The 25,506-nt window shown below is 39.8% G+C and overlaps 1 protein-coding gene across 2 annotated transcripts in view; it reads right to left on the bottom strand.

Annotated features, from left to right (window-relative positions):
- Positions 1-1,238: 1,238 nt before the first annotated feature.
- The window catches only part of SMURF1 (SMAD specific E3 ubiquitin protein ligase 1), a 104,202-nt gene continuing 79,934 nt past the window's right edge, over positions 1,239-25,506 (bottom strand). Inside the window, exons 12-18 of one of the 2 annotated variants that reach the window (XM_027874755.1) lie at positions 16,856-16,970; positions 15,517-15,695; positions 13,826-13,963; positions 12,688-12,808; positions 9,472-9,673; positions 6,483-6,567; positions 1,239-4,834 (exon numbers count right to left, since the gene is read on the bottom strand). In XM_027874755.1, coding sequence (XP_027730556.1) covers positions 4,735-4,834; positions 6,483-6,567; positions 9,472-9,673; positions 12,688-12,808; positions 13,826-13,963; positions 15,517-15,695; positions 16,856-16,970 — 940 coding nt within the window. In that variant the 3' untranslated portion in view covers positions 1,239-4,734. The remainder of the gene's footprint in view (positions 4,835-6,482; positions 6,568-9,471; positions 9,674-12,687; positions 12,809-13,825; positions 13,964-15,516; positions 15,696-16,855; positions 16,971-25,506) is intronic. The other variant, XM_027874757.1, reaches the window with a different exon arrangement.

The following is a 25,506-nucleotide window of genomic DNA, read 5'->3' as shown; positions in this document are numbered from 1 at the left end:
CAAAGTAAAAGCACTTAGATCTAAAAGAGGCAAAACTTTCAGAAAAGTGATTGAGGAACTGAATAGAACTGTAGGTGTCTAATTCTCTAAAAAACAAGTTGGGGGAACATCATCTGCATGGTGGTCATCACCTGTTTAGTGGCCAAAATGTGGTTAAGACACAGGAAGAGAAGAAAGAGGACTATTCCCAATGGTCCCAGTGAACCACACCATTTACCACTGGCAAACTCCATGTCACATACAACCTGATGGAAGAGGAAGGATTCAGTGTTTGGCCCAAAGAGGAACCAAGCAAGGGAATATGGACAGCTCAGAGTAAAAAAGGAGATGCTGCTTCCCCCTCCTCGAAACTCTTTATATGACCTTCATACCTGTCCTGTGAAGTAGGCGTGCCAGGTATTTTTTCCCATTTTACAAATGAGAAAACAGAGATGGAAGAGTTTCATACCTAGACTAGGGCTTAGGGTCTTTTGATTTGAGTGTGGTGAAGATTTCAACAGATCACAGCTCAAAGCTTAGTTCCATCAATGGTGGGTGAGTAGTACTATCTTCTTACACGTTACAGCTAAATTTGCATACAAGATGGACGGTGGAAAAAGGACTTAAATGTCACTGTTTTAAGTAGGGAGGAATGTTGCAGTAGATTACCATGTTCCTTTCCTTAGTATCATATTTTATTCCACCTTCAGATTTATGCCCACTTTCCTCAGATCATGACTGATTTTCACAGAATCAAATACTTTCTAAGCTAGGAAAAAACTTCAGAAGGGACTGAAGGGAATAAATATTTATATAGCACCTACTATGGGCCGGGCACTGTGCTATGCACTGTTACCCTGGGAGGTAGGTGCTATTATCATCTCCATAGCCGAGGGAACTGAGGTAAACAGAAGTTAAGTGACTTGCTGAAATGTCACACAGCTAATAAGTGTCCAAGGCTGGATTTAAACTCAGGTCCTCTAGACTTTGGGTCCAGTGCTCTATCTGCTGAGCTGCCAGCTGCCTCTCCTTTTACTGATAGGAAACTGAGGGCCAGTTAAATTAAGTGACTTACCAAGGATGCATAACTAGTTAGAGACAGAGCTGAGCCCAGAATGCAGCTCTCTTGCCACCCAGTCCAGTGATTTGTCTTCCACTGTACCACATCATTCCCTCTTTGGTACTGACTAGCTTTCTTCCCTGCTAGTGTTTAAAGAAACAGGTTTTTAATTTACATGCCAAAAACAACAGATGCCAAAAAATGTAAAGTTGTGAGTTTATTGCATATGTAACAAAAATGAACATGACCTCCTGGGTCCAGCCTACTATACAATCACTGTTTATTTCCAGCTGGTTCCATAACCACATTAAATAGAACTAGTATTTCTTTAAATACTTTTGATTTAGACATAAAACGAAACATTAGTGTACAACTTTCACAAAATAAATCAGCAATAAAAACAGTGGGAAGAATAACAAGGATAGCAGCAATACTTAAAAACAAGACATTACAAAATAAATTAAAAAAATACATTATAAAGTGGTTGAGGAACAAAAATAAACAAATTAAAAAAATGTATACTGTGTCTCCGGGAGGCTGTGTGGAGCAGCAAGGACTTGGGCACTGGCTCCAGAAGGTGAGGGTGATGGTAGTTTCTCTACAGAAAGGACTTTACTTGAAATCTCATGGATTTCATGACCACCTCAACCTGAATTTAGACTATACTGCTAAATAAGCAAGCTTACACTTTCACCATCAGAACTGACAATTTCTGCTTTTCAGAAATCAATGGGTCTTGGTTCACTTTCAACCCAAACATGAAGAGTCAGCCTCCTCTCCTCTTCCCTGTTTCAAACACAAGCAGAATGGTGGTTTTCCTACATCCCTGAGTGTATAGTGTAGGCTGATGACAGTTTGTGAAGGCAAGCCTGGAAGGTTGTACCCCGGAGCAAGAGGGCATCGAGGTGAGGGAGTGGGGGGAGTTTGTCCTGCATCACAGAGGAGAAAGGCGAATGAGACCATGCTTTAAGATGATTTCACAAGTGCCCCCCTCCCTCTTGTAAGTGGATCCATGGGAAAGACATAAGGAGCGCTTACAGTTTACTTGCCACATTTCATTCTTTGGGAAGCATCAGCAAGGACTGAACCATTTTACATGTTCAAGGTTCTTGGAGTGCAATGCTGTTTGTGATGACAGGACTGTTTGGGAAGGAAACAACTGGAGCTTTGAAAAATTCTGCTCATTTCAGGCAACATGACAACTGTGACACTCCAACAACCTTGGACACAAGTCTCCCAAGGCTGGGGCTGGCAAATCTGACTGTATAGTCAGTAGCCTGATGCAGAAACAGAAGAAAGAGAGAATACCCTTCCACACATATTTAGGAAGCTTTCTGATCAGCCTCATAAGTAAAAGGAATACCAGATGCTGATCACTCTGGCCTCACTGGACATTCTTTTAAAGACATTAGACTGGTTACAGAATTTTAAGAGGGTGGTTCTCTCTCCTCATTGTTGCTGACACAGAGGAGGTAGTTTTAAAGGCTGTCAAATCAAACAACATGTTTAAAAGCCTTTCAAAACATCTGCCTTTAGTTTTTGGACTGATACAGACTCTGAATAATGGTTAGGAAATATGAAAGATGTATCCTATATAATTTTTGAGGTTGCCACAAATTCCTGGACAAAGTCTTTTCCTCTTTAGTTCTCAAAAGAGGAGAATCATAGCAAAAACTTCCATGCGATTATTTGGGCAGAACTCCCAGGAAGCAACCAGAAGAAGTAATGCTTAATGGGACCGTAAACCAAGACTTTTAGAATTCAAGTACCTAAGAGAATTCCAAAGGCCAGAAATTTGGAACAATTTATCAAATCTTCCTATTACAGCAGTTTGAAGCAATATCCTTCCTGTTTCTGAACAATCTCAACGGTCCAAAAGTGCCGCTAAGGTCCTAGAACCCGTTTGAAGGGAGTGACTGTCCAAATCCTGTTGCAGAAATCCTCATCAAATTGTGCAAAGTAGATTTGCAAAAGCCAGTATGCTTTCATACCACTGAGTTCCTTGCACTCCCTACAATAACTCATAATATGCTCAGAAAGACAACAGAAAAAATATATCAGGATTTGAAAGAGTAGGTAGCTGCTTATCACAGTTTATGAACTGTTCTGTTGCAGTTTAAAGTTATTGGCAATGTCAATGCCTTTTTATTTTTAAAGGAAAAAAAAAGACAAAGTAGAATATTCCGGAAGGTGTTTTCCAATTCATCTCAGACTTTCAGCTAAATCACAAGGCTTTAACCCATATACTGAACAGCTGCTAAACGTCTTGCTAATGAATTATCCTGGACTTGCCAAAAATAAAATCAAATTAAAATACCCTATACAATCAAATCTGTTGTTTTTAACTGAAATTTTAGCTTTCTGAAACCATGCCATTTTTGTTAAAATACTGCCTGATCTTTTGTGCAAATTTGAAAAACTGTTAAGTGACTTACAGCCTGAACTTGCATTGGTCTTCCTTTTATTGGGAAGCCATCTTGGCAAGTGAACTGAGTACCAACCTTTAATGTTAGCTTAAGACACTGGGGGAACAGACAGATGCAGCACTGTGAAATCATCTCACCTCTGTTGATGACAGCTTTAAATCTTTGCTATAATTTTTAAGTCAAATTTGACAGACTTAGTCACTGTGGTTATCTCCTTTTCCCACTCCTTTCCAAGCTGCCTTTCAAAAGGCCAATGACTTTTAAGAACAGAAGTTTGTTCCATAGTTTAGCTTTTAGCAATTTCCTCAAAACAAACAAACAAACAAACAAACAAAAAACCTTACAATTTCAAGTCATACAATGGTTGCTCTATCAGGTAAAATGGTGGCATGGAAATCACAGGTTGGGGATTGACTGGATAATTGATTAGGTTGGATACATGGTCTGTTCCTCATACAGGCTCCACTAGGTGGTGTTTTTACTGGAAAAACATTTGAAACTGGACAGACAGAAGGGACAAGGCCCTCTTCAGAAGAAAAAAAAATTGTTCCCATGTGCAAAAAGGTTTTAATAAGTACCCCCCAAAAGAACTCCTCCGAGCCTTCAGAAAAAGCTGCCTGGATTCCTTTGTCCTTCCCAAGATGAACCACCCTTCTTACCTAGAGCTTCTGGCTATGGCAGAGTTTCAGCTGTTTCTGCCATTCAATAGGCATACACTACGCAGTTTTATTTTCTGTTAGAAATTAATTGGTTATCCCTTCATAACGACCTGCTACGGTGTGCAATTTGGAATTTCAGCTCTGGTAAGGTATCCTGCAGCTACTGAACTCAAAGGGGACCTCAAGGGGGCTTTGAGACAGAACAGCTGATTACGTCTACCAGCTGCAAGTCCTCAGTTAAACCAAGCTCCATTACCTAACTGTAGGTTGATGCTCCTATAAAAGACCACAGGTCACTGACCCTATCACAATATGTGTTACATGTCTAGCAGAATATCCTGTGTAACCAAAGCCAAATGTTGAACTTGGCTGTATTTTATTGGATGGGTGATGGAAGGGGGGGGGAGAGGATATCGTAATAAAGGAGGAAAATATGGGTAGGAGCCACCGACAAAAGTCCCTCCCCCCAAAAAAGGAGGGAAGACAACCCTTTCCCCAGGGCTGTCTAGTGTTCCAATGCCTCAGCCAGCCTAGCAGGAGGCTCACAGAAAGCTTCTAAGCTGTTCATCAGGGGTCCATGAGCTCATATCCACTTCCTTTGGTCTCCTCTTCACTCCACTGCAAACCCACATGTCTCTTCCACAGCCGTCAGCAGCTTCTCGTAAAGCTTCTCATAAGACTCATAAGGCGGAATGTCAATCCGATTAAAGCTAAGCCAACCAGACAGAAGGACAATGGATTAGCATGGTTAGATGCTAGATTAGCACGGTTAGATGCTAGGTCTTGAGGATATGTTTAAAAGAACAGAAAGGCCCCTTCTCACCACCCAACTAGCTGTGAGAGTGAAACAAGGAATAATAATCATGTCTCTCCAAGAGGAGAGGAAAGAAGTCAAGGTGTGTTCCTCAACTTCCAAAGAAGGTAGATTGTTTCTAGCGTGAGGATTTTCTGACTAACACACAGCAAAAAATAATAATAAAATAAAATTTAAAAAAAATTCAAGGCCTTCAAAATGGAAAAAGTCGAACTATAATCAGTGACACTGTTATGACAAACCTTCCAACCTTGTGTTTTCTTTTGTAATAGTTTTAAAAACAACAAAACTTAGGACACTGTTCATACTCTTATCCCAGGTTTGACTGGCAAAAGTCACCATTAAATCTGCCACATGACTCTACTTCTCTAGAAACCTGGGAGTAGGTTCATAAAGACAAAGGAGGAGAAATTTACCGCCAAAGTAGAAATTAAATTGTGTGAGGGAAGGAAAAAAAAAACACACAACAACACAAATCTTTGAGTGAGAAGATTAAATGACTGACTAGATGGTCCATGGGGATATTTGCTCCCATTTTCACTTTAGAAGAAAACACTTACTAGGATATAAGAAATTGTGACCTAGATGATACATGATATTTTATTTAAAGGTCAACAGAAATATCAACAGGTTCCTATCAAGAAAAAGGTAAGCTAAGTGGCACTATGGGTCTCAGTTAACGAGTATTTTTGGATGTCTGTGAGCCCATTTTATTTTAAACACTAAAGTACTAAATAAAACCTGTTATAATGGTTGTTTCAAAAAGCAAATTTACATAGTTCACTGAAAACTGAATAATATCATAATTTTGCTGGTAACATAGTATTTTGCTCAGTGTAAGAGGCATCATAGCAAAGTGGACAACCGGTACTTTGGCTGAAGATGGTCATTCTCTTATAAATGAGGGTCTTCTAACAAAGTTTTGCTGTGATCTAATTTTTGAATGAAAACAAAATGTTCCCTTTGCAGAAAGTCACTGCCAATGTAAGGTTTATGGATATATATATTTTTTAAATCAACAAAACCTATCAAAATGGTAGGCAAAGTTTTGAGAAGAGAGAGCACCAAGGATGCTAAGCCAAGTGAAAGTCTGGTTCATATTATAGAGTTTGTCTCATTTTGAGACAAACAACCGAATCTGTAAGGAATGTAGGAAAATTACAAACAGGTACTGATTAAATATTTTTAATAATTATTTGCCCTGTAATAAAATCAGTGTCTTAGAAATACTGCATAAGCTTAATTTTTGAAAAACCTTTGTATAGTGGACATATTGCTTTGCCACAATAGTGGACACATTGCCTTATTCTCTAATTCTGATATACACATAAAATATGTCGTTTTCATTTCATATTCCCATTTTCAAAGAAGACATAGTTGGTTATGAAGATAAGAGACATGTCAATAAAACACCAAGTACTACCGGAAAGGAAATGGTATTTTCACTCTACTATTCTTTAATTAGAGTGAATGCTTACTAATTTCCAGAACATACTTAAGACCCTACAAATCCATTTCCCTCACATGCACATCTTTGCTCTTACCAGGTATGGGCCTTAGGAAGGTTGTCTGTATTTGCATCTATCAAGTGGATGGTAAATAGCCTGGGTCCTGCAGCGCCTGTAGAACCTTACAAACCGACATTCTAGTTAATGCACTTCAGAGACAAATTTATGGCATTTCTCAACCCCGCAGCTGTTAAGGGCCTTGGCCCTTAAGGCCAGAGAGCGCGTGCGAGCGTGCGTGCGTGTGTGTGTGTGTGTGTGTGTTCTCTCAAACAGAGTGATGTAAAGTTCATACATTAACATGGTTATCAGGTTACTTTAGACTTGAAACAAACACTCGGGATAGTTACCAAGTGATAACTTTAGAAAGTCATCATGTGAGGGGTGAGCCAATTGAGTTACCTACTCAGAAGTTCAGACTGAAACTTGAAGTACTCCCAAAGACCAAAATCTCAACGAATACCAAAGTTCTGATTTCCTTCAAAAAGTACTCTCCCTACCCCCTTTTTTAAAATAAAATTTTGAGAAACAAAAGGACAAGAAAACAACTAAGTTGAGAAAAACCTGTGACTATTCCCTTCCCAACCAGCTTTTATGACTGTAGAGCTCAGTGTGAAGCAAATTATATCGATTTTTCAGGAACATTAAAGCTCCTGTTATAAGAATGGGCTTTGAAACCACAGATCCAATGAATTTTGAGGGATGGAAGGAACCTTACTGATCATTTAGTCCATCACTTTCATTTTACATAGGAGAAATCTAAGTTCCAGAGAGGGTAAATCCCCTACCCAAGGTCATACAGCTAGAGAGAATACAACTCAGGCCTAATGATTCCCAGTCTGGTGCTCCTTCTACTGTGCCAAACTGTCAGTGCCTTTTGGGAACTCCGTAGCAGGGGATGTGGGACTATGATTACAGGCATGCTATCAAAGTGTTCAGAAATGGCCAATGGTGTAATTGAAAAATTCTGTTTTCCTCCTAAAGAATTATTTTTGCCCATCCTTGGTAAAAGCTACAACACATTACTGTTCTTTGAAAGAGGAGAATGCTTGATTCATTTCCCCCCTTTCTCTACTGGTCAGCATGTGTTCCAAAGTGTCCCTGGGGGACCATTTTGCTGGTCATCTGGAGGCCACTGATGCATTGAAGGTTACAGAAATCAGGTCTCTAGAAAATTTCCTGTCCATTTCTGTATGTGCTGGCTTTGTTCAAAGAACTAAGTTTTGTCCACTTAACTACTTTATACTTGGATCAAGCAGTTTTGATTTCTTGACGTGTTCTTCCTCAAGTTGATAAACATTACCTTTGATTTTGGCAGATTTAACATGGCCTGGTTTGTTAGTGTGTGAGGGTGGCATAACAGAACTGTTACCATGGGAAAAGAATTTCTCTTTAGAAAAAAGTATGAATACACAAGATAACTGAGGTTAAGTCTGTCTTCTTTGCCACAATCAACTGCAATCAAATCATCTAGGAAGCTGGTCGTGTCTTTCTCTGGCTCCTAGCACATATATGCCATTGTCTAGATATGGGGACTGAGGAAGAGAGAAAGGTCAAGGATGACTCTCTAACTGAAAGCACCCATGGACTAGAAGGATGGTAGTGTCGTCAACAAAAACAGGGAAGTTTGGGGGGGGGAATTCCATTTTGGTTATGTTAAATGCTTATGGGACATTCAGAAAGAGATATTTACCAGACAGTTGGAAATACAGGACTGGAGTTCAAGAAAGAAATGAAGTTGGGATACACAGACTTGGGAGTCCTCTACAAAGAAGCTGTAGTATAGGAGGTTAGGTATGCTAAGTCAATACCTGAGCTTAGCTAAGATGAATGATTTGCTCTTTGAAAAGATTTTATCAGTTGCCTAAGATAAGGCTCTGTGCTATACTAGTGTGAAGGCAGGTAATAATACATCAATAACTAGTGTAGGTAATACATGTTGTTATGACTACTGATAAAGTAAAAGTTATATGCTAGTTTATTCATTAATTTCCCCTCCTTTTATATACCTTACTACTATTGACATTTCCACCTGTACCTTAAAGCATTAAAAAAAAATGTATTTCAAAAGCGCCTTTCTTATAATTTTGAAACTTTTTCTGTTTAACTCAATCACACATGAAGAGATACCACTGACCTTAAAGCTCATATAAGCTGAAAAAACAAGTCCATTAAGCCAGTAAGAAAGGGTTTTGATCCCTCAGACAACGAATTACTGAGCAACAACTTGATCATAAAATAATATTGAATCTTCCTCCCTTAAGATCTCTGAAAACACGATAATCAGGTGCCAAGTGGTACAATAACAGGACACTACACTAGGAGGCAGTAGGCACAAGTTCCCATTGCTGTGAAACAACCTTGAATTATAACATCTCAGTTGCCTCATGTGCAAAAATGTTGGACTAAAAGATCTCCAAGGTCCCTTCTGCCTCCAATACCACAGGAATCTATCTGGAAACCAAGAGGATAGACTAGGAGACCTCTGGAACTTTCACTGGCCACATGACTTAGTAGTTCTATCACCAGGAATAGTTTTGCTTCTTTATTTAATGGGAATATTCCTCCATTTGGTCACAATCCAGATATGACAGCAGAGTTCAGGGCACATACTGGGCACTTACTAGATAGTGGTTGACTGTCAGTCTAGATACAGGGGTGGGGAACCTGCGGCCTTGAGGCCACATGTGGCCTTCTAGGTTCTTGGGTGTGGCCTTTTGACTGAGTCCAAGTTTTACAGAACAAATCCTTTTATTAAGGAGATTTGTTCTGTGAAGTTTGGATTCAATCAAAGGGCCACACCTGACCTAGAGGGTCGAATGTGGCCTCAAGGCCGCAGGTTCCCTACCCCTGGTCTAGAATATTCAGTAGTACTAGCCACTTATTAATAGCAAAACATATATTAAGGTGAAAAAAAGACAGTTCATAAAATAAATACAGATCCCAGGCCTTCATGTAACTGACTTAAAGAAAAATGAACTAAATTGATATATATGACTCATCTGACCCCAGCCCACACATCAGTCACCTTGCAAAGCCTTGAAGCCTTGGAGAGGAACTCGTGTTGAACCAGTTACAAACTGCAACAACCTGGCTCTCCTTTCTTCATCAAACGTTTCTACTGCTTGCCAGAACCACTTTACAATATTGCTATCGGCCATGCAGTGCTTGAGACGGGTATTTGACTTCCAATCATTCAGGTCTATTTTATCCAGGCCTCCTATTATGAGCTGTGAAGGTGTTAAAAGAGAATTACTTCAAACAGCAAATGTAAAATGATGTGTTGCAGCTAAGAGATACCCAAAGAACTGAACTTTACCCCAAAATGAAATACTTCAGTCAAGAACTTTGCTCCCAAATGCCACTTTCTCCGTTAAGCATCCCCTGACTCTCACTGATGTTAGTTCCTCTCCACACCTCACATCACATCATTTTGTCCCATGCCTTTCTAATGTATTACAATTATCTGTATAGGGACTATAAGCCCTGTGAGATGGCAACTGTGTCTGAATTATACTGTGCATCAACCCCAGGGCTCTGCACAACACAAAGACTTTGTAAATGTACAATGACCAGTCGTGATTCCAGAAGACTGATGACAAAACAGGAAAGGTGAGGCACTGTATGTACACAATGCGATGTATATTTTCAGGCATGAGCAATATAAGAATTTGTTTTGCCTGACCATATTGTTGTTTAGATGTTTTCAGCCATGTCTAACTCTTTATGACCCCATTTGGGGTTTTCTTGGCATTTCTTTCTCCAGCTTATTTTAGAGATGAGGAAACTGAGGCAAACAGGGTGAAATGACTTGTTCAGGGTCATACAGGTAGTAAGTGTGAGGTTGGATTTGAACTCAGGGCTCCCTGAGTTTAGGCCTGGCATTCCATCCTCTATGCCACCTAGCTCCCCTTGACTACACTTATTTGTTACAAGAGAGGGTTTTTATTTCTGGTGGAGAAGAGTGTGAGAGAGAGAGAGTGAGAGTGAGTGAGTGAGAGTGTGTGTGTGTGTGTGTGTATACACACTGATTGTGACTCCTTGTCACAGGACAAGGAAGGAAAGGAGGGAGAAAGGGAAAGCGGAAGGGAGAAAGGAAAGGAGGGAGGGAGGAAGGACACAGGGATGGACATTTTCAAAACAGAGAAAAAAGGAGTTCAAAAAGGGACAGAAACAGGGATTAATACTACTGTATTACATATACTACATACTTTAAAATGCTATATTTATTAGATTCATTGTTTCATGTACAATTCCCTTCCTATCCTAAGAAGCATATGAAAATACTCATGTTTGTTGAAGTCAGTCACGCTTATAAAAGAAGGAAAATTTAAGAATGTGCAACTGAAAGCAAATCATCATATTCAAATAAATACGGACTGAATTTATTTAAGAGGAAATAGGCTACAAATTAATACTGTGTCTACCACATATCACCACAATCCATCTGTTTTCCAAAGGTTAATCCTGGTAAAATGGAAATAAGCTCTGGGCCCAGTATAGTATAAGGATGAGCACAGCTGCCCTCTCAGCAGCAGATCTGAGATCACTGTAAAGCTAACAAAGGCACTGGGCAAAGGAGAACAGAGTGAGTTTGAGATGCCTATGGAACATCAAGGTGGAAATGGTCAGAATGCCTAAGGAGAAGAGGAGGAGCTCGGCACAAGAGAGGATAAGGAGTGAAAAGACAAACACAGGTGGACTTCAGGGAAGCATGATGGTAGAAGAAAGGGAAAATGGAGAAGACATGGAAATTCTATCATAAATGGGGAAAAGGAACAAGTCACTGACTTGCAAACCTTAAAGCTTTCTCTACAGAAATTATTATTACTACAAATCAGCAAAATTCATAGTATACACATGAATTGGCAAGTATACTCATTATTATTAATTAGCAAAGGCTTGTGAATGCCACACTATTCCCTGTGAGGAACCAAAGATAGACATGTTTGCACATATTCTGTATTTTAATCCAATGATCACACAGAATGTTTCTCTGAAAAGGGCATAAGGTGGGAGCTGCAGCTTCTGGGGCCTCAATTCTCTTTGAGGTGACAATGAATAAGGGGTAAAGTGGAACAATAAACAAACATTATCATTCCAAATGCTACCAAGTTGTCAGAGGAACCTGGGCAGTGCCAGATAGCAGGACATACTTAAGAATGTCTACTGGCAATAGGAGAAGGAAACATTTTTTGCAGGTGATAGAGGAGAAGTCCATCTGCTAACTGCTGTCTTCCTTCTTCCTATAGAGAAGTTTCTCCCTTCTCTATAGCTGGCCTCTGTCCATGATCCATACCCATTAGATACCAGACATTTTCATCAAGAAGTAACGTCCTTGTGCTTTTACACTGCACTGGAACATGAAGACTCAGTGGGAAATAACACATACACAAGAAAGAAAATGAAGTGTGATTATGTAGCAATTATACTGAAATAGCAAGTGTGCCTACATAATGTACTATAGTTGGGATATTGGAAGAAGAAGCTGTTGAAAGAATGAGGTGGGGTTCAAGGAAATTAAATTTTTTTCCTTAGCACATCTAGAAAGTTTGCTCCCGTATTTTTCACCACAGCTATGCATGAGATGCCACATAATCCCTCCTTGAAGCAGAAAAAGCTAAAGAGTAACTTATTATATTACTACTACCACTATAATTATTATATATTATTAATCAGATTAACACACAATTGTTAATATTATAACAAAAATCTATTAGATTAATATAATAATTAATATTGATTAATAAATACATTATATAATATATTACAAATATTGTTGCTATAAAGGAGAACTCTGGTCACTTCTTCATTTCTACATTATATAGTTTAAAGTGCAGTGGAAAAGTTTGGTTAGGGAGAAGATACTTTCTTGACTATGAGGGCAATTTTAAGCCCATAAAGAGAAAAGGTCTTAAGATTCTTCAATGCTAGAGGTCACTATAATTAAAAGAAATGAATACCTTAAAATCATTTGGATAGATTGTTGACCTAAATTCACTGTCTTCATTCATGGCTGATCTTGTTATTACAGCTCTAACCACCTTCACCCACCTTTGGAGTTTTGTAGCGGGGTGTATGACATCACTGTCACCAATTTCAAAAGAAGGCCCCAAAGCAGCATAGGTGTTATACTGATTTGATTCAATCAAAACAAAGAAGATAATGAACCCCCAATTCAGTCCTATAGGCTCTTTAATGCCATGACTTGGCCTACCATTCTGACTAGAGATAATGCGCATACCTCAAGCTCCTTCTGGTCAAAAGGCTTTAGTAAGTGTTGGGGGATGAGCTCATTAAATCCTTTTTGAAGTGCGAGAAACTGAGCTTCGATTCCTCTCATAAACCTCCAATTTACATACAACCTGAAATAGAAAAAGTCCCAAGTTAACAGCAGTACAAAACAGTATAGGAAGGAATGATTTTTTCCTCCCTTGATAGTTAAAAGAAATCTTGACATGTGGTGTCAGAACTGATAAAAGCAAGCATTGCAGGTAAACATACTGTAAGCCTCCCCAAATTCCCCTTCCTCCAAAAAAGTTTAGTAGTAACTAGGTGAACTGTCAAATTTCAAGTATACCAACTCAAACCTACACATTTCCAATTGCTTAGGTAGAACTGGACTACTAGAAAATAATCTGGTCTTAAACAGCTCTGCCCTGACTTTCAAGTTCATTTATATAAAAATATAACTTAGAACCAAGAGAAAAATATGCACCCATTCTACAGCTTAAGGAAAGAGAAATAATCTTTTTTAAAAATTTCCCTAAATCCCTCCAAAAATGATAGGCGTTTATATAATGATTTACCTTGAGTAAGAGGTAGAAAAACAGGCTGCAATAGAGATTAGGGTCCAGCAGAGCATGTGGTTCTTTGCCTTGTGTCATTCTCTAGTAACCTGCCTGTGACTGAGGGGAGTCATTGTCACAATGGAAACTGTAGTGTGGCTGTGGTGAGGAAGTCTGCCTGCCAGCTAGGACACGGCAATCTGTCCCACCCTCCCCACCTGTGCGCTAACAACCAAACAGCCACTTGTAAAGCTTGTTCCCCTTTGGCATAGGGTCATCATTTTTTCCCTCTCCTTGGGGCATAGATGAAGTGTGTTTGGTCACTTTAGAGCCTTGCTAGACAGGGCTATCATAGTCAGCAACCACAGGGAGCTGGATCCCAGAACCTCTTGAGGTCTCTTCCAGTAAATAGGAGTATAAGGGGCAGTCAGACCTCAGCTAGAGTCTTGGTTTGTTCCATGACACTGTAAGCTCCTTGAGGGCAGGGACCAAGTCTAATCTAAACTTTGTAAACAGGAAATTGTACAGGTCCATGCACCCTTTAGGTGCCCAACACATATTTGTTGCTGCTACTGATGATCCTGTGGGTATTACCGGACATATTCTTTCTTGTTCTCCTCTGTAACAGGAACATTTCTACCATTTGGTTTGAGCTCATGTTGAAGAATCCGCCCAAAAGCATTATGTTCTACGCAGAAAGTGTGATCCAACACAGGAGTGATGTCATTCTCTCTGTCAAAGTCAGAAGTACAAGTTAATTAGGCCTTTACCACTATAAAACATAATTGTAAATGGCAGAATTAGGAGGAAAAGGAAAAAACAACCTTCTTTACGGAGCAAGTGTACAGAGCACTATGAAGTGCTAGAACAGGAAAAAATTGGTACTTGTCTCTCATGGAGTTTAACCTAACTGGGGAAACAGAATACCCACAAGGTAGTGAGGTACTGTGGAAAGAACAGACAAGGGGATCAGGAGGTCTGAGTTCTAATCGCAGATCCTGTATTAGCCAGCTATGTGACCCTGAGTAGGTTACAGTCTTGCTGGGCTTCAATTGTCATCTATAAAAAGTTAGGTAGATCATCTTTAATGACCATCCCAGCTCTGAAAATCTACGTGATTCTAGCACAACCTAAGTGCTTAAGTGCTGAGGAGGTGGTGTGGGAACAGAGTCAAGAGGGGATGCTACATTGTGAAAGCAAATATTTAAATACTGTTCCCAGCCAAAGAAATACACTTTTAAGCAACAGACCATTCAGATTTGCCAGGCTAAACTGAAAAGTCTTTAACTGTACAGTTAGAATTTGATTTTTCTATTTACTGTACCTAGTATAGTATGCTAAAATGTAAACTACAGAGAAGATGGAACACTTTCCTTCCTATTTCCTTATACTCCCTAACTACAACTACAATTCAAATGGAAAACTATGAAATGAGACATGCCCTTGTATAGGGCTGATCCAGTAATCAGTTAGTGATTCCCGTCCAACTCATTTGCTACTTATCCCAATTACGAAAATACACAATCACTAGTACTGAAGCTGAGGACTCTCCCATTCTATGAAACATACTCATTCTTCAAAATGTGTAGCTCTCAACATTTTGCAGGTATCACCTAAAGCACTGGGGAGCATATGTCTGAGTAAAGCAGAAAATAAAAATTAAATTTTGTTTCAAGAATTTCATAAGCCTTAGTGAAATAACAATTGCTCACATTTATATATTGCTTTAGGATTTACAAAGTGCTTTCCTCACAACAACACTATGAAGTAGTCAGTGCAAGGATTATCATTCACATTTTATAGCTGAGGGCCTCAGAGAAGTTAAGTCAGTAGAGCTCATGGACCCATGGCTGGTAAGGGCTACAGCTGGGATTCAAACTTACAGTTACTGATTCTGAGCCCACTGCTCTTTATATTTTATCACTTTGGTAATTGGATCTGTACCATGGCGTTGCAAACCTAAGGTTAGGGTTCATTAGTCATTGTGGTTTAAACTCAATAAATCGATAAAAAGGAGAAGAAATTGGACTATAAACTAGAAAAATCTGATCAAATACCAGCAAATGTATTTAACTGTTAAGTGTTTAGGCTAAATGTTTTTTCTTTTATAAATGTAATCTATTACATCTTCCCTTTTTATTCTCCTCCACACTCACTTATTCCTGTTTCTCTTTTCTGTTACGTGCCGTGCCAGAGATAAAAGAAATCAATAGAATCATGAGCTACCTGCTTCCATTAAGAAGATAACCTTGGACTTAAATCGTCTGCAAACACAAAGTACTTACAAAATCCAAACTAAGCTCTTGTGTAGCTCTGGGTCAACTGATTCCAAATCTGATAGCTGAATGGGCTTCCCCAGCAGCTGTTTGTAGAAAGGAACTGTGAAACCTCCATTGATGTAGTGTCCATGGAACACAGCCAGACCCATTATCCGACCAACAAAGTGAAAATAAGACAAATGATCCTGCAGGGGACACCAAAGAGCAAGAATTGATAAGAAGAATGACTAGCTAAATGCTGACACCTTGTGGTTTGCTGTCTTCATGCTAGGAAGAAGGCAGGACTGTCTATAAAAATTAAACCAAAAAAAAAAAAAAAAAAAAAGAAATTTTCCTAAACGTGCAAATATAAGAAAGTTATGGAGAACAACGAAGCATATATTTTAAAATTATATTTTGGAAAGATTCTCCCTGACATAATTACTCTTTTCCCGATTCTCCTGATGTGTTTGTAGGGAGAGGTGAAGTGAGAAAATTAATCACAGGAAAAAAAAAGTCCCCAATCCTTATTTAGTAAGTCCTTATCTGTCATTAAGAACAAGATTATGAAAAAAATAATCTTAAATGACCCAAAACTTTGAACAAATTCCTTTTAACTAGGGAAATCAATTTTTGGTTTAGATTTTGGATACCTGAGACAATTTATTATGATCACTTTGAGTCTTGTCAGTGGAAGGTTGTAAAGCTCAAGTAAACCCTTGACTTAGGGGCTACATAGCGTAGTGGATAGAGCGGTAGCCTTGGAGTCAGGAGGACCTGAGTTCAAATCTGACCTCAGACACTTAACACTTACCAGCTGTGTGACCCTGGGCAAGTCACTTAACCCCAATTACCTCATCAAAAAAAAAAAACAAAAGCAAAAAACTTGACTTAAAATGAGAGGCGTGTCGCTCTACATTAACCACCCACAATATCCAAAGACCACTAGTACCTTATGGGCAGTAAGTATAGGAACATGGATACATATCCTTTTTGGTTGGAAAAACAAAGTCCAGCACTTATGAACCTAGGAAAAATAACTTCTTTGATGAATAAAATATTTATTAGCCATAACCCTCTCAAATGGCCACAAAGAATGTCACATGGAATAATTCAGTTTATTTACTGTTCTATGCAAAAATAAATCACCTCCAAATTGTGTTTACTAAAAACCTCAGGAGTACAAAATGATCCAAGTCTCTGAGCTCAAACTAGTCCTCACTTAAACTTTCAATGCTCTTTTACTTAACATGACCTTTGAGCAAGTTATTTATTGACTAAACTCAAAATTTAATTGGATGGTAAGAGTCAACTTAAAAAAATCCTGCCAATTAAACTGATCAGCATTATGTTTATTAATACTTACAGGGTTGATTGAAGAGTCTGGATTTATTTGCAGCATGTAAATATTATCTGTAGAATACTGGAAGAGTCCATAATATGGATTCAGCATTTCATGGCACAGTAAATAGAGCCACTCCCTAGGGATAAAACAGTACTTCATTCTACAATGGAACATCTTCATCTTTAAAAGGCATTTACCCAAAAGTAACCATTCCTAACAGAATTCAACCTGCATCAACTGTGCACACAAAAGTCAAACATCCATGTTAATAAGAAAGAAGAGTCAGAACAGAAATTATTACCTCAGAACAGAAAACAAACAAAATTTTTTACCTCAACAATTCAGTATTTACTAGACATATCTACTGATAACAACACTAGGTATTCTGTGGGTGTGGGTGGGAGGGAGGCCAGGGGAGGATGAGAGCAGGGGAAGATACAAAGCAAACAGCAGAAACAGACACTGCTTTCAATAAACTTTCTCAAAGAAGAGAATTCAGTGACCTCACAAGGGCTGGATTATTCAGCCCTATTCACATGGATTTAATGAAATTAAGACAAAAGATAACTGTCACTAAAAGTCATTTTTTAAATAGTTGGAAGTGCCTGAGTGTTTTAATCCACATGACTTTGATATTTCATGTTTTTATATAGTTTAAGGATTTTAAAACACTTCTTTTTCTGTAAAATGAAACTGTTCAGGCATTGTGTTTACTTTAAAAGGATTTGGTAGATGCAAACATGAGGACATTTTGAAATTCAGTGAGCAAAGCACTATGTGGTAGGGGAGATAGGAGGATAAAAAAGAGTCCCTGCCTTCACAAAGGTAACAATCTACTCTGGAGCTACAGAATCAACGTGAAACATCATACTACAAAATGGAGAAGCAGCCTGGTGCAGTGGATAAAAGGCTGGCCAGGAATATCCGAGTTCAAAATCCTGCCTCTGACACAAACTGACTACGTGATCATGGGCAAGTCATTTAACTTTCCAGACAGAACCCTAAACAACTGCTAAAGACTATGCATTAAAGAAGTGTTGCTATCTGTATCAGAAGAGGGAGTTCCCTGCATTGATGAAACTGGTAATCTGAACTCCTTGCCTCCCCTACTAAATTGAAAGACAGTCATGACAAGTGTTGGAGAAGTAATAAATTAAGTACTACACAATACAGAAAAAGATCATTTATGACTGAGGTGGAAAAGGTGGCAGCTAAACAAGAACCTGAAGGAAGAAAAGGATTTCAGTAAGTAGAGGCAGCCAATTCAGTCTCAGGTAAGGAGGGAAGGGAGACTACCTGGCTCCCGTTGTTGCTGGGTGTGCCTTAAGAAGAGGCTTGGCATGGGGCAGCTAGGTGGCGCAGTGAATAGAGCATCGACCCTGGATTCAGAAGGACCTGAGTTCAAATCCGGCCTCAGACACATGACACTTACTAGCTGCGTGACCCTGGGCAAGAGGCTTGGCAACAGAACAGTTTCCATCTGCCCCAAAGCAACTTCCCCCGCACCAGGAGACGTCCACCTGCCAAGGCCACTTGGCTTCCAGACTCTGGTTAGAAGAGGAAGGAGACCTTCCCCTGACCATGAGTCTACCATTTCCATACAAAGAGAAGCAACCTTCCCTTTGACCTCAGGTCTTCCATCTCCTGCTCCTTCTGCCCCTTGAGGATAGATAAAGAGTAAAGTCTCTACATGAACTGATGCTGAGAGAAGTGAGCAGAATCTGGAGAACATTGTACACAGTAACAGCAACATTGTGCAATGAGCAACTATGATCAACTTAGCTCTTCTCAGCAATGCAAGGAATCTAGGGCAATTCCAAAAGACTCATGATGGAAAATGCTATCTACATCTAGAGAAAGAACTATGGAGTCTAAATGCTGATCGAAATGGACTATTTTGACTTTCTTGGTTGTTTCCTTCTCATGGTTTTTCATTTTGGTTCCAATTCTCCTTTCACAACATGACTAAGGTGGAAATATGTTTAACATGATGGCACAAGTATAACCTATATCAGATTGCTTGCTGTCTTGGGGAGAGGAAATGGGAGGGAAGGAGGGAGAAAAATTTGGAACTCAAAATCTTGTAAAAAATGAATGTTGAAAACTATCTTTACATATAATTGGAAAAAAAATACTATTTACAAATATTAAAAAAAAAGAAAGGAAAGTCTCAGGGTGGGGGGAGTGGGACTTCCTTTTCCTGCTGTGACATTTCAGAGGGAAGAGGAGTATTGAAATAGGGCCTCCCATCTGACCATATGCCTGCCACCTCATGCTGCACTTGTCCCCAGACTGAGGAATGGAGCCTTCTACTCAATGATAGTAAATATTCTCACACATGGTGATATCCTATCCATCTCAATGATTCTGAATTCCAGTTGGTCATCATCTAAATTCCATTCTCCAGCTTCCACTGACTGATTCCTTATTCCCATCCCCCTCAACTCTCCCACCCCAAAGTTCAAACAAACGTAACCCACTCCTTCCAGTGTGCTCTCTGGAATGCCTGTTTCACAGGCAACAAACTTCCTTTCCTAAATCTTTTTCTCTCCCACTCTTATCTACCAGCCAGACTGAAACTTCCCTCCCCACTGAGGACTCCGCCTCCCTGGCTGAACCTTCCTTCACTCCCCTCGGCTCACTTGTTAAGGCAGGGAGCTGAAACTCTCCTTACTCCTCTGGCCACTTCCAGGTTCTTTTACTACCTCCTTGGTAAACTTTCCTCCTGTAAAGCTATTCATCTACCACCCACTCAAAATCCTAGCAGCTGTTGTCTACACACCTCCAGGTCAATCCCATTCCTTCTTCCTGGCTCACAATTCTTCTCTCTTCTCCAATATCCTACCCTCACACTAGGGGACTTCAACATACATACTAACTCTCCCTCAAATACTCTAACCTCTCAGAGTAGTTAAAACACTCAGTTAGTGGTTAAAACACCTTAACAACTCTACCTACTCAATTCTCATGACCTATTCCTTCACCCCGCCTTGGCACCACACAAAAATCGTCTTGTCTTTAATCTTGCTATCACCTACAACTACCACCTCCCCATTAAAGAATTCTGAAATCTCCTTACCTGACCATAATCTATTGCCTTTTCATCTCTCCTTCTGCCTTCCCTGACAAAACCTTTTTATCTGTACCATGACCTTCAATGCCTAGCTACTGGCTCCTCTTTCCCCCATCTTTCCCTCTTCCTGAGTGAATTCAACTCTGCAATGTTCTCTTGAGTCCCTAGCCTCCTTATCATTTCAATGATAGCACTCTGTCAAGCCTTAGTTTCATCTCCAATCACACATATGCCTTCTGCCATTCTCTCCTTCACCCTTATCTCACGGGAAGAAATGGCTTTATTTACTCCTTACCAAAGCAAACCCTCCTATCTGAACAAATAATTCCATTCTATCCTGTCTCCTCCAACAAATTACTCCCTCTGCTTCCCCATTCTAACACTCATTTTTAATCTCTCCCTGATTACAAGCTCTTTTCCTACTGCCTACAAACACATTCTTCTCTTCCTGATCCTCAAAAAACCCTCACTTGATCCTTCCATTCTGGCTAACTATCATCCCATATGCCTTTTGGGGCCAAACTCCCTGAAGAGGCCATCTACAACAGGTGCCCCCACTTTCTCTTCTTTCACTCTCTTCTTAATCCCTTACAATCTGGCTTCTGATCTCATCATTCCACTGAAACCACTTTCTTCAAAGTTACCAATGATCTCAACTGCCAAATCCGATGGCCTTTTCTCAGTCCTCAATCTCTACCTTTCTGTAGCCTTGCTGATTGTTGATCATCCATCCTCTTCTCTCCTTCATACTACTCTCTTGTCTCTAGGTTTTCAGGTCACCACTCTCTCCTGGCTCTCCTACCTACCTGTCCACTCCCTTCTCAGTCTCCTGTGCTGAATCTTCATTCAGATTGTGCCCTCTAACAGTAGGTATCCCACAGGGTTCTATCCTGGGCCCTCTTTACTCCTTCTATACGACTTCACTTGGTGATCTCATCAGTTCCCATGGATTTAATTATCATCCCTATACTGACAATTCTCAAATCTATCTATCCTGCCCTAACCTCTCTGCTGACCTCCAATCCCACATCTCCAACTGCCTTTCAGACATCTTGAACTGGATGTCCAGTAGACATCTTAAATCCAACATGTCTAAAACAGAACTCATTATCTTTCCCCCTAAATTCTCCCCCATTCCCACCTTCCCTATTACTGTACATGGAACAACGACCATCCTCCCAGTCCCTCAGGTATTACCACCATTCTGATGCAGATCCTTATCACCCTACACCTGGACTACCACAATAGTCTGCTTATGGGCCTGCCTGACTCAAGTTTCTCCCCACTCCAATACATTTTCCACTCAGCCACCAAAGTGATTTTCCTAAAATGAAGGTCTGACCCTATCACCTCATTCCCTTCCCAAAGCCCACACCTCAGCCCTCAATAAACTCCAGTGGCTCCCTATTGCCTTAAGCATGAAACACAAAATGCTCTGGTGTTCAAAGTCCTTCATGACCTAGCCCTCTCTAGTTCTCCCTGTCTGTATTTTTCCATTCAGTGACCCTGGCCTCCTGGCTGTTCTACGAACAAGACACGCCAACTCTGGTCTCTAGATATTTTCTCTGGCTCTCTCCCATGCCTGGAATGCTTTCCCTTCTCACTGCTGCCTTCTGACTCCCTGTAAGCCCCAAATAAAATTCTATCTTCTACAGGAAGTCTTTCCAAAGCTCTCTTAATTCTAGTACTTCCCCTCTGTTAATTATTTCCTATTTATCCTCTATGTACCTTGTTTGTATATATTTGTTTGCTTGTTATCTTTCCCATTAGACTGTGCACTACTTGAGGGCTGGGACTGTCTTAAGGGATTGCCTGTTTTTGTATCCCCAGCCCTTAGCGTAGTGCCTGGCACACAGAAGGCATTTAATAAATGTTTATTGACTGACCCCCTGACAGCTAGGGGATGCAGCAGATAGAATGCTGGGCCTGGAGTCAGGAAGACTTGAGTTCAAATCTGACCTTAGATTTTTACAGGCTGTGACCAGTAAAATCACTTAATATGGTCTATCTCAGCTTCCTTAGCTGTAAAATGGATATGGTAAAAGCACCTACCTCGCAAAGCCATAGTGAAGATTAAATAAACTAATATTTGTAAAGTGTTTAGCACATTGCCTGGCACGCAATAGGCCTTAATTAATAAAGCTTTGAAAAAAGGGGGAAAAAGAAAAAGGAGTGTGTTCTAGGTATGAGTGATAGGTTACAAAAATACATGTAGGTCAAGAGGACAGGGAGCAAAATCGGATTAGGAAAAAGAGAGTGGTATTAAGGCTAGTTAGTAGTTTTTCCAAATGGATGTTATACAAGCATCTCTAACTCAATATGTCTAAAACACAACTCTCTACTCTTTTAAAAAATGAGCTTAACACCAAATAAAATGGGTATACACACATAAACACACACACACACCCCCCGAAAAAAGAGGGAAATGACAAGTTTTTATTTTATGCTGGTTTTCTTCTGACATGCTTAATAAATTCAGTAAATACCTTTCAAAGTTATCCTACTAGTCTGTCCTACTTTCTGCACTTTAAAGAGATGCTTCAATTACCCTATTTCTTTTCTTTTTTTCTGAACTACCTTATCCCCAGCAGTCTCATCCCATCCTTTTCCCATCGGGAAAAAAAAACAAAACACCCCATCTCCAAATTCTTGTAACAAATATAATTAGTCAAACAAAACAAATCCCTACATTGGCCTTGTCTGACAACATATATTTAATTCTGCATCTTAGGTCTATCATTTCTCTCTCACACAGTAGGCAGCATGCTTCATCATTGGTCCTTTACAATCATGGTTGATGACTGTATTAATCAGGGCCCTTTCAAAGTTGTTTTTTTCTTTACAATGGAATGCTACTATTATATAAATTATCCTCGTGGTTCAGCTTCACTCTTTATCAGTTCGTGTAAATCTTTCCAGGTTTCTCCCAAAACACCCTGTTCTTTGTTTTTTACAGTATTCTGTTACATTCATAAAACATAATTTATTTAGCCACTCTCCAATAGATGGATATCTGTTTAATTTCCAGTTCTCTGCTATTGTACAAAAGAACTGCTATAAATATATTTGTACATATGGACTCTTTTCCTCTTTATTTGATCTCTTATGGGGTACAGACTTTGTAGTGCTTATCACTGGCTTAAAGGGTATGCTCCCTTTACTAACTTTTTGGGCATAATTATATATTTGTAAAGCACAGTGGCCCTATATAAGTACTAGTTATTATTATTATTCTATTATTGTTAGCTAATATTGTTCTATCATTATTAGCTATTATTCTACTTACTGCTCTGATCAGAACATTCGTTTTAGGAAAATCACTGTGGTGGCTGAGTGGAAACTGAACTCAATCTTATTTATCTAAACCTACTCCTTCTTCCAAACTTACCCAAGCTCACAACTTCAGAGTCATCCAACGTGTATCACACTTGTTCCTTGCTCGACATTCACACAGCTCTCATCCTGGTTCATTCAGGCTCCATTCTCCTCAAACCTGGGTTATTGCAATAGCTTCCTAATTAGTCTTCTTGCCTTCATTCTCTTGTCTCTACAATACATCAGCCACTCTGCTGCCAAACTAGCATTCCTAAAGCATAAGCTTTACTATATCACTCCACTAACAGGTAACGCACCTCCTTACCATTAGGATAAAACAGAAATTTTTCTGTTTGGCATCTAAAGCCCTCCAATCTATTTTTCCAGGTTCACTGCTCAGCACAGGAGGCCTCACCATTCACCAGGGTCCCTCCTTCCAATTCAACAAACATCAAGTACCTACTAAGTTCCTGGCACTGTGCTAAGTGCTGGGGATACAAATAAGAAAAAGAAGGACAGTCTCTGCCCTCAAGAAGCTTACAATGTAATGGAGGTAGATAACCCACAAAAGGAAGCTGGAAAGAGGGAGAAGCAGCAGGCAGAATTTGGTATGAGGGCATCTTATTCCATGCAGCTCAACCAGGCAAAGATGCAGATAGAAAATGGAGAATTAGCTGGAAAGTCCAGGTCTTAACCTCTCTAAAGGAAAGCTCTGAGAGGAGTTTAGTGCCCCATCCTCCAACCCTGCAATTAGAGGGAAGGAGGCCAAGGGAGTTGGGAAGGTATTGAGTTTCCAAGTCTGAGTGAAATAGCACAGTAAGGATGATCAGGTGATCAGCTTGTGCTGGGAGGGGCATCTTGCTTTGTGGAGTTCAAACCAAGCAGAGCTTTCTTTATACCTATTTTGTATTAAATTTTCTGTGTAAGTATTGTTTTTCCTCTGCCCCTTAAGGGTAGGAGGTGTTTCTTTTCTTTTCTTTTTTTTTTTTGTTTTTAGGCAATTAGGGTTAAGTCACTTGCCCAGGGTCACACAGCTAGTAAGTGTCAAGTGTTTGGTCTGAGGCCGGATTTGAACTCAGGTCCTCCTGACTTCAGGGCCCATGCTCTATCCACTGCACCACCTAGTTGGCCCGAGGTTTTTCTTTCTCGTCTTCATCTCCCTAGCCCCAAGTGCAGGCACTTCATAAATACTTGACTAATGAATAAATCTTTGACTCTGTAATCAATGCCACCCTCATGTCCCATATCCTCAGGTGCCAAGTCATGCAGATTCTATGCCCTTAATTTCTCCTGTATATAAGTTTTTTTTTTCCTTACTCAAATGGCTGTCATTCAGGTCTTTGCAACCATCCGCTACCCATACAATTCCAACAATCTCCTAATTGGACTTATGGATGATTCCAGTCTCTTTCATCTCTAATTATTTCTCCACAGATCTTTTCAAATAATCTTCCTAAAGCAAACATCATGTCACTCTCCTATTTAGGTACTTTTGGGACTCCCTATTTACCTCCAGGATAAAATAAAGAATACCCAGCTTGGGTTTTAAAATCTTGTACTATCTCACTTTAAATCACTTTTCCAGGTACATTACCCCCTTCACAATACCAGCCAAAATGACCCAGTTATCGTTTAACGTACACAATATTCCATCTCCCAATTTTATGCCTTCGCAGAGTCTGTCCCCCATCCCTAGAAGGCAACTGCTTCTCCCCTCGGCCTCTTACAATTCTTAGCTTGTGTCAAATGTCACTTCCTGATGTCCCAAATTCGTGCCAGTGTTCTCTCTCCCTTTCTCAAATTCACGTGTGTAAAAATGCACAGACAACATCCATGTGTGTTTACGTGTATTCTTGTAATCCCCTTGGAAGGCGGGGCTGTTGTTCGTTTTGTCATTGTGTCCTAAGGTCACAGCAGGCAGGCAGTAAATACTACTGGATACTATTAGCAATAGGGAGTCATCAGAGACTCCTGAGCTGGAGAATTACCATGAGTCTTCTATACCAGCAAGATTAATCTGGCAGCCATGTGCACTGAGTGAGAGGAGGCAGAGGCAGGTCTTTTCAGAGGGCCTTGCTCAAAAGCTGTTACAGCAGTATAGAGCTCCAGATCAGGAAACTGCTCCTTCTGACCCCCAAATCACTCCCCACCTAACATTCTGACATGCAAGTCAGATGTGCAACTTTCTACAATTACTTTGTCATGTATTTTTGTAACAATAACAACAAAAAAAAAACCAAAAAAACAAGAGAAAAACAACACTTAAAGAAAGATATAACTGACC

Source organism: Vombatus ursinus, unplaced genomic scaffold (assembly GCF_900497805.2).
Source record: "Vombatus ursinus unplaced genomic scaffold, bare-nosed wombat genome assembly UNPS02014807.1, whole genome shotgun sequence".
NCBI classification, from domain to species: domain Eukaryota; kingdom Metazoa; phylum Chordata; class Mammalia; order Diprotodontia; family Vombatidae; genus Vombatus; species Vombatus ursinus.
The sequence above is the reverse complement of the archived record's forward strand: the minus strand, read 5'-3'. Positions and strand labels throughout refer to the sequence as shown.